This window comes from Dreissena polymorpha, chromosome 8 (genome assembly GCF_020536995.1).
Source record: "Dreissena polymorpha isolate Duluth1 chromosome 8, UMN_Dpol_1.0, whole genome shotgun sequence".
In the NCBI taxonomy this organism is placed as follows: Eukaryota; Metazoa; Mollusca; class Bivalvia; order Myida; family Dreissenidae; genus Dreissena; species Dreissena polymorpha.
Window position 1 is genome coordinate 35,503,446 of NC_068362.1, and position 10,283 is coordinate 35,513,728.

General features: G+C 33.6%; 1 protein-coding gene across 1 annotated transcript; it reads right to left on the reverse strand.

The window, feature by feature from the left end:
* Nucleotides 1–772: 772 nt before the first annotated feature.
* Nucleotides 773–10,046, reverse strand: LOC127840441 (G-protein coupled receptor dmsr-1-like). Its single transcript, XM_052368857.1, has 3 exons — nucleotides 9,932–10,046; nucleotides 2,591–2,708; nucleotides 773–1,494 (listed from the first exon to the last, which is right to left on the reverse strand). Exons 1-3 carry the CDS (start codon nucleotides 10,044–10,046, stop codon nucleotides 810–812), a joined length of 918 nt encoding a protein of 305 aa, XP_052224817.1. The 3' UTR covers nucleotides 773–809.
* Between the last annotated feature and the right edge of the window lie 237 nt (nucleotides 10,047–10,283).

The following is a 10,283-nucleotide window of genomic DNA, read 5'->3' on the forward strand; positions in this document are numbered from 1 at the left end:
ATGTTGAAATAAAATTTCAAATACAAAAGAACATCGTTCGAAATGTTTGTCGAAATTTTTTTATGCGTTCAATAACACGGCATGAGTGATACGCATGCAGCGTCGAAGAGTGTCCAAATGAACCCAAATATGGTTAATTGTGAAAGTTCTATTAAAAATATAAAACATATTAACATCGGTGCTTTGCCGGGTATAACATAGAACGTCAATATGATTATTTATGTATCAATTAAACAATCTCTTTGGCTATCTCTCTTGTTATATACGTAAGTACTATCCTCATTTTGATTGCGATCAAATTGATATTGATTATTCATGGCATAAGTTGCATCTGGTATCAGTCACATTTCAGATTATATTTTTTCATTGTTATCTTGAATAAATGGCAGTTCTTTGAATTCACCACGAACAGCGAACATGTACTTAGCAGAAAACAAAAATTGATGAATTTTATGCAAACGCACATTACGAGTTCAGAGTGTATGTAAAGCCCTATGATTGTTAGCAAAATCAAATTGTATAGCTTATCAGTATTTGGAATAGTACAAAGTTGTTGAGACCGGTAATAACTTTATGCTTTACACTTAAACACTACTCAGCCTTTACAAGCAAGTTTAAAGTTGAACTAAAAAGTTCCTTGTACAAACTGTATTAACATTGTCAAATGTTAAAATGGTCACACAATATGATCAGATCAGGTATGCACACGATATGGTTCATACCTGATATTGACACAAACATGTGTTTTAAAATGTGTACGTGATTACAAATATGAGTAATGGTTCATGTTAAATGTACATCTAATGGGTTTACAGATGCGTTACTGCCGATGCACGTACGTTTGTTGTTGTTGCTGTAGATTGGTAAACACCTTTTCCGCTGTCCAATTTACACAAGGGCAGTGTCTCACACAGACTGTCTCTAAATTGTCTGCTCATGCTGCAGTACATCACAAAGTTTATGGCGTTGTTGATCAAAGATAGAATGTCTAGAGTATCGGCAAATAACATATAATAATCCATAAAGAACCCATCAACAAATACCGAAATAAGCATCAGAATTGCAACGGGAAAAGAAGATATAATAAACAATGCCATTATGGCCAATAACATAATTGTTGTCCTCCTATGGGCACGCATTCTACGCGAACAAGAGGTCAATTTCAGGGATTCCGTCAGTTGGACGCTTTGTTGTATCGTTTTCAACAACATACAACCCAAAACGCAAATTAAAACGCACGGGATAAATTTCCCAACTAAAACAAATAGCCATACGTTTATTGCATTCATCGTTGTCGAGTTTTTCAGATATATTTGAAGGCTTTTGATTTTATATACCGTTGTGTTGTGAGCGGGAACGAAGCTAGGTTCCAATCCAGATAAAGAATAGTTTGGAATCAACACCATTATGACTGCAACATAAACACCACAAATAGCAAGTTGGGTTTTCGGTATGCTCAGATTCAATCGGCCTCTCGATCGAATGAACAGGTATCTGAAACCATATAACATTACATATAAACATAACGCCAAGGTCACACAAATACAGACAGTCGTATAAAGTCCCATGTAGTGCATAATTTACTTAATGCTTTAAAACACAATTGGGAAGCTTACATATGTGTTATTTTGGTTTATCGTTTTAAGTAGAGCGTTTAAGTCCATCTATATATGAGCCAGACTTTTTAGTCCTTTTTTGTTCGGTTAACCATACGTTTTTAATTCAATACTTTGATAAATAACTCAATTATTTCAAACATTCAGGTTTCATATTAAAGCGATGCATGTAAAATACCTGGTTAAATGGCGTATTTTTTATAACTTGAAGATTAACATTCAAAACATTAACGCACAATTAATAAGATTACAATGTACATTGGACGTAATAAATCAATTAAAAATTCGGCAATATTAGCTTAAATAAGTTTATATTACATATCATGCCAATCCAAAAGCTCGAATTTGTTGTAAAGAATATTCAAAACAACCTATTTATCGAACGCTACTTTAATAACGGTAACTGTTGCATTTTGTCAATAAATCAGACTATAAATGTCATCATAAACTGGAAACCAAATACAAGGTCGATTGTCATGATATTATATTAAAAGAAAATAAAAAAGGAAAAATACACTTCTCACATAACCAGGACGAATATATCGCACATCTGGGACTGAGCGATTATTAATAAACATCATGGCAACGCCAAGGCCATGTGGAGGGAAGCGGTTAGCAATAAATACATTGTTCATCAAACATTAACACATACACACGGTAACGCGATGCTTACATCCGTTTTTTAAGACAGTATGACACTATTTCAACTCCCGTTGTATCATAATGAAAGGAAACATTTGTATTTTACGAGTTAACCTGTATTGTATTTGAGTTTAAGTTTGATCAATATCATATGTTGGGATCTAGCCTGATTCCGTCAACAAAAAAGTGATGACCCACTTCTTCAACGTATGAAAACAAAACCATAAAACTGCAACATAATAATTGCCTTTAAAATAATAGAATTTTACATCCATCGAATGCCTAGAAAAATATATATAATTGAATGAGACGCTGAAAATAAAGCTGCTCACCTTACTGCTGACATGACGACGGCTAGCCATAACGAAACTGTATGTGTTGTGTTGCTAAGACAAGAGTGGAAATTCAGGTATATGCTCCAGAAGTAGGTATATCGATGAATAAAATCATCTGAAATAATCATATTACAATTTGCATAATTATTATTATGTATCTGATTTCCCCATTCAAACACTAGTGTTTTGGAAAAGCCTTTATGCTTCACACACGAGGAATGTTGTTGAGATTGTATTATTATAATAGCATTCATTACCTGTCTTTTCAAAATTACATTTTCCTACACATATGCCAACATACTTTAAATAGGTCATGACGTAATGCATTATGGTCGTGCTGTAGTTGTTAACATATCCGGGGAATAGGTCTTGAAACAATGTCTTCGGAAATCTCCGAAAAAAAAGCTAAAGCTTAGGCTCGGTTTAAGCCTATTACAATGCATACAAAAAGTAGCGAAGTTTAGTGCTTGAATAGCATAGTCAATCTACATAATTATTATGTTATCAAAAACAAACTGTTTGATCTTTTTAATTACAATATGCCTCAGGAAACGTTAATTAATTATTAACATAGTGTTATTTAAGGCAATTGTTAAGGCGATCGTTGGTTTAGTTTGTGTCTTTATTTGCGTGTTGTCGCTTGGTTACAAAATCATTTTGTTTCTGTTCAAACAATGCAACGTCGGCAAGAAGTAATTTGTGTAGGCCTGTTTTACAAGAGCGTGTACATTTTTACTTACTGATATCAGTCGCAATATAGAAATGGACAGCGTATGGAACATAGTCCAACATAGTGAGGATATCAGATATGGCAATCCCTGTCAAGATGCAATTGATGGAATTTCGCATCTTCGGTTTACTCAGCACACATATGTTCACCACATTAGTAGTCACTCCAAACACACAAATCGTCAGGCTTAGGTAGGGGTGGATATGCCAATACGCAACCGCGTATGCTTCCAGTCCCTTGTAAAGGCTGGATGGTGGAGCGGCAGTGCTGTTCATCGTTGTTTACTGAAAATATAAAATAATTTAGTGATGTTTGTTGAACAGAAGGAGCATCAAACTTACATTTTACTTTCCTTTATGTTTTTTTAATTTAACTACACATGCTATGTGCGTTCTTCAGTTCGAAATAAAACAAAATAATACCATGTTTCATTTTTGACATGAACGTTTCGACAAAACTTGTGAGCTTAGATGCATGTACAACATATATTTTTCCAGATATATGTTTATATATATATATATATATATATATATATATATATATATATATATATATATAACAAAAAAAGTTAACTTGGAGTCCGGCAATTTGAGATAATACGGTATGAGTGTGAAATTTAAAGTACCCGACGAGTTTAATAAATGTTTACTCCGTCACGTTTACCAAGCCGTGGAAGCGTTTATGAGATAAGTCGGCTAAACTCAGGTTCAAACACATTCTAATAATCCAACCATGCGTCGCTATGTTTTAATGAACGTTTAATTCTTAACCATCTAAGGACGTTTATAACACCGTATTAAATAAACGAAAGCTAACCATGCGTAGTAATTAAGAATCACATTAAAATATGCCCCCAACGATTTCTTAGCAATTCCATGGATACATTTATTTACCATAATAAACTATCGCTGCATGATTCGTTAAATGGTTATCGGCATGCACATTTTACATAGTCAAATACAACCATTATGGTTAAAACAAACGTGACAACAGTTTTCAGCTTTCAATCTTGATTGTTTACTGACATGACTGACTAGCTACGCTAAGTAGCGTTTGTGTTTGGATAAAACCATATTTCTTTAAAGTTCGGTCAAACATGCACTGTCTTGCTTCCATGATGAGTAATAAACCAAAGAAACATTTAAACCACAGCATTCTCATTTTCCGTTAAAAAAATGGCCGAATCACGTATTTATTTGAACATATTCATGCTTTAGTAAACTAACAAAATCTACATATACATTACAGAATTGGCCTTTATCTTTCAATTCAGTAACTTGATAAGTGAATAAATTATTAGATTAAAAATCTTTGAAAATGTTGATCATGGTTTTCTCAATATAAATGCTAACGGTTCAACATTGATATTTTTGTATTCTAAATGGCTTAATAATATATAAAAGCAATATCCCCGTTTTGTTCTATATAGATTGTTAAAACATGTTTTATCAAAATGAATTATTATCATCGATCTAAAACATATCAATAATTCATAATTATGCAATCCGAGGGCTTTTAAAGATTACTTTTTTCGTACGGAATAATGTAAATCTTTGATTGTTTGTCTAACTGATATCATAATGAGGTGTTAAGTAAATATATATTTGCATGGGCAAATACCATCATTTTCGATTTTTACTTGCGATAAATTGAATTATCAGTTTTTCCAAGTTAACGCGCATGTTCTATTCCCAAATGGATGTCAATGCGGTTATAGATCATAAAAGCGGTGTTTGAACAGACTTAACAATAAATCAACGGGCATTAGCGTCTCGGCTATCTCTGGGGAATGTTTTATTTGAGAGAAAGGATTCCATATATCTATAAGCATTATGCACATTCTCATGGTGTCGTTACGATGGGATTTTATTTTTAATATATTTCGTCGCTACGGACTGATGGTTGCATTGTTTTGTTTTCCAAAAAATCAAGAGCGACAACTTTTGTTTTAAAATTAGTAATGAAATATAATTGTGTTAATTTATGTATATTGATCGCATATATGGTATTAATTGATTAGTATATTTATGTCAGAATTCCCGTAGACAGACGCCGACATTAAATCCCTCGAATACAAATTTTCTCGGTTGTGTCCATAAATAGTCCTCAGTGACGCGAATTGATTCATTTAACAAGAAATAATATTTGAAAATATCTTCGTTTGGATCTGTTGTTTAATCAGCGTATCAATACGGGCTTACATCAACGTATATCAAATCAACATTTTCAATTAATTTTCTTGCTTTATTGGTGTAACAAGACGTGATATCTTTGAAGTTATATATAATGTTTAGTGCTAATTTATATTTTATACGAATTAGTTGGTGTTTATCTAATAAAATAAAGATCTGGTTATAACGTTGGTGTTCTAGATATATATATATGAGTGTCTGCTTGAAGAAGTAATATTGCTTAATATTGTTTTGTCGTTAGTTTTTGTATATAAATATTACATGGTTGACAGGGTGACAGTAAATTTACAACTTTCGGAAAAATACTGTCAACTGTATCTTTCCAAATGTTGACACATTTACTGTCACCCTGTCAGACATGTAATATTTATTTTATTATACTAAAACAATATTCAAGCATAAACAATTTATATGAACCATGAACATTTTTTTATATTTAATAATTGTATTTCATTTCAGCAATGAACAACCATTAATATTTTGATAACAATAATAAAAGTACACAGGGTAACACAGTCAATTTCTTATCACAGAAAATAAAAATTAAATATAGGGATAATACACGTTTTCGAGGTCATGATCATCTGCGGGAGCTCGAAAAATCCGAGGGCAGGAAAGAATTTTGAAAGCGCCCGCAGATGATCATGTCCGAGAAAATGTGTATCTTCGCTATTATTGCACAAACAAATCACACACACCAAAATAAATTAAAATAACATTGAACACACTATCTCTTGTTCACTCTACATCAACACAATAATTATATTATTTCATATGACGTCAATCGGTTCAAGGTTGTGTTTTGCATATGCCTCACTCGGTCTTCATCAAAAATGACGAGGCGTACCTTCGGATTGGCAGTTTTGGATTTAAAATGTGTTTAAACAGTGGATTAATGTAGATTTAAAATGCAGCCGCGCAAAGTAACAAATAATGAATTATTTTGGAATTTAATGGTCGTGACGGATAAATATATCTTCAGAATAATTCCTTGGTTTCATAGATGTTTCTTTCGTACAACTATATGTCTGCATCTTATTTCGTTCCAACTAAATTTTCTTAAAATTAATAGTGCCAATATATTGTCACTGAAGTATTTTAAGCATACAGCAGGAACGTTGAAGGTACATAAACACTTACATGTACAGCATAGTCTTTTGAAAGTGTTGAGTAAATAAACTTAACTTCATTGACGTTGCCAATAAAATAAATGGTATGCATATGGTATAATTTGGAAAGTGGATTGAAATATTCATTGCTTTTATCCCTGCATGCATGAGGAAACTGGTGCTTATTCAGTTCCCCATTTATAAATGGAAAGTCGTCGAAGGCTGGAGTTATTAATAAAGTTCATAATAACTTCATTGAATCCAATAAAAATGGGAAAGTAACTGCGCGTGGACCAGTTTATAGATATGAAAAACACATAACAGGCTTTAACGGCATGTGAATCGACTTGTTAATACACGATTTCTCCCGTTCAGGACCTCCTTTTGCCAAGTTGCTGCACCCCACTAGAGGGCATTATAGATAGAGTTTATGCAATAATAGTTAAACAGTAGTAAGTAAGTCTCTTAAAGTGTCTCTAAGTCTAACAGTAACATAGTATTAACTTCAAACAATTTTCTTCAAAGTTGTTGTTTCAAACGTCGAATATTTCGATTCTAACACGATTTCATTAATAAGTGACAAAAAGAAAACTGGGCATAATGCATTCGCGGAAAGTATCGTCCCAGATTAGCCTGTGCAGTCCGCACAGGCTCATCTGAGACGACACGTTCCGCTTTTATGATATTTTTTGTTAAAATGAAGTTTCTTCTGAGCAAAAATCCAATTAAGGCGGAATGTGTCGTCCCTGATTAGCCTGTGCGGACTGGACAGGCTTATCTAGGAATACACTTTACGCACATGCATTATGTTCAGTTTTCTCAGAACACGACTCAAATACATGTTGGGATACGAGTCTGTACATAAGTATAAAAATGTGCTTATGTTGAAAATCTATAATCGATATAAATATCAAATGGTAATGAAATATCCTTTAAATATTATTGTTTCTATATTTCCAAAAAAATAATAAAGTTTATCTTTAATTTATTAAAAAATTGTAAAATCAAACGATAACTGTTTTGTTATTTGTTTTTAATTTTCATGAGACAATGTGGTACGATGATACAATTCATCATATAAAAACGGTCCAAGAACAATTCAAACTGATTTCTAAACATTTTGAACAAGCAAATCATGAAATAGTCATTTATCTTGAACATATTTGCGAAGTTGTCAATGTCTGTGAATTTTACGCTTTTTGTAAAACGTTCGAGAAATGTAATTATGTTTTGCAGGGAAAGCTAATTATCGTATGGGGCTTCGCTTATTTTATTTAAACAACTTTATGAATTTCTCGAACAAATGCAAAATATGGCGATTCACGATTCGTATCTAGTTATAATTGAAGTATACATTTTACTACGCTAATAATCCGTTTAAACATTATTTTTTTAAACGTTTTGTTTATTGTTGGGTTCAGAATAAAACGCAACAGTTATGCGCGACCTAGAACCCACACAAACAGCATAATAGAAATGCTATCAAAATAATTATAAAAAGTATACAGGTATACAAAACATTATACGAAATTGTAGTGCTTAACTTGTGTTACTTACTTCCGTTTTAATCCGGTATATAAGACAGAACACACATTAATCGTTGCAAAGCGTCAATACGTCTTATGTCAAATATTTAACGTAAGGCTGTAATAAGTATATGATCTGCTTTAGTAATTTGTTCTTTTTGTTTCAAAACTAATGAAAAATATTGAACATTCACCTCAGTTCACAATCCGTTGACTGAACGTTTCACGTCGTGAGGATTCACATTACACGCGAACTGTAGCCTTACGCTTTACCAATAACGCAATAAATCTCTGAATATGACGCTGCTAGTCCCTCGTTTAGAGCTGTAATACGTGGAATCTACAGTGTGATCAGCTATTTATAAGAGACTCACTTTTAACGAGAAAAGCACATTGGGATTTTTTACGAATAATTTAAGACAACATACAGGACTTGGTCCAGTTATAGCCGCCGTGTTCACAAGTAAAATCGATACTTAAAGTGAACTTTGTTTTGGGTTAGTTAAAAAAAAAATTATTTTCAGGAATAAGATGCCATGTTTTAGTGGCAGCACATTCACATTACTTATTGTCTATTGTGAACATGTGATTTAGATTCTCACGAGCATTCTCGGTACAACTTGAATTGAAATCTTATTAAACTAAAGAGTTTTAAGGTGTGTTTTTTTTCAAAATTCATGACTATAACAAGGTACACATATTAATGCATAAACAATGCCCATTATGTGATGTTGTATGTGATATGTTAATTTCATTTCGAATGAAAATGTTCGAGATATTTGTGTCGATATTATTATTACTATCACTATTATTGAATATCGTTTGGGTACGTAAGTACTAAACGAATAATTGATCTATTGAATGCAAACTAGTTAAATATGGAACGATATTTAGGCACAAATAACATCATTTTTTTTAATGATTGTGTCATGATTTGTTATGGCACGTTTATTTGTTAAGTAGATACCTTGACATGCTTGGTGACACTTACATCGTGCCTGATGACGTATGCGTTTTTAAATATTCGGCTTAATGGTATCATTCAGTTGTTCAGATGCCATTGTATTTTTGTTCCTAAATTGCATGCTGGTTTTTGCAGAGTCTTATGTAATAGGCGCAGTGCATACTCATGTAATACTGATGCGTTAAATGAATTAGCGTTATGGGAAAACGAGAGTTTCATCCAAGCACAATTCAACATTCAATGTTACGGCAGAAGTTTAAACCCTCATAATTGATAGTCCTAATTTTGAAAAGAAGAGAATATTTTTCTACATGTACTTAAGTCGGGAAACATTTCGCTGATTTCGTTCTACATGTATGCTATAACTTACTAGGTTCTGTGTATGATTGTACGTTTAGATTTAACCTTTATTTTACTTGTTTCTACATGCATTTACATATCTAGTAAGGAACCGTTGTTCCTGCCGAAGGCAGAGGGATATTGTTTTGGCGTTCTCTATCCGTTCGCCGTTCGTCCCTCCGCCCGTGACTGTAGGAAGCTGTTTTTCGGTAACATTTAGGAGACCGAATGCACATTAAAAATAATTCAGTATTATCGCACCTGCGAGTCGCCCGTGATGCAACTGTGTTTTCGCACGTAAGCGGTAGAGGAAACGCGCGGCCAAACAGCCGGCCGACCGACTCACCAATTCGTTTGGGAGCTACGCTATGTTAGAAGCGGCCACCACCGCTTCGCGAGCAATCTCGTACGTTCGGCTGGTCGCCGCCCGGTTTTGGTGTAAAGACTGCGCCGCGTGGCAGGACACGTCAAGGCTCACCGTATCGAAGGCAAGAAAGCCGTGTCCGACTGAGTGGCTCGAGTTCTAGCCCCGTTCGCACCGTCGAGGGCAGGTGTGTTGTTTCTTCCCGCTGGCCGGGTGTGTATGGGACCATACCATTTATTAAACATAAGCAAAATAAACATTCGCAAACTGCTGTCATTATTTGGTAAATAGCGTTCGTCTTAGTTGTATTTTGCTTACTGCCTGTTGCTAAATGTCATTGTTAAGGACGCTTAGTGGCAAAACCAATTATTACTGATTTTAGTGTACAGTTTCATCACATTTGTTAGAATTTAATAGTGCATATGTATGACACAGAAAGTGTTTGTCATTCAATGCGAAATAATGA

What these genes read in the sequence shown, in the direction of transcription:
- LOC127840441 (XM_052368857.1), bottom strand. Translation starts at nt 10,046, where the DNA reads ATGGTCCCATACACACCCGGCCAGCGGGAAGAAACAACACACCTGCCC. An exon ending in GCTTTCTTGCCTTCGATACG is followed by an intron (nt 2,709 to 9,931) that starts GTGAGCCTTGAC and finishes TGATTATTTCAG; the next exon opens with ATGATTTTATTCATCGATAT. An exon ending in GTCGTCATGTCAGCAGTAAG is followed by an intron (nt 1,495 to 2,590) that starts GTGAGCAGCTTT and finishes ATATGGTTTCAG; the next exon opens with ATACCTGTTCATTCGATCGA.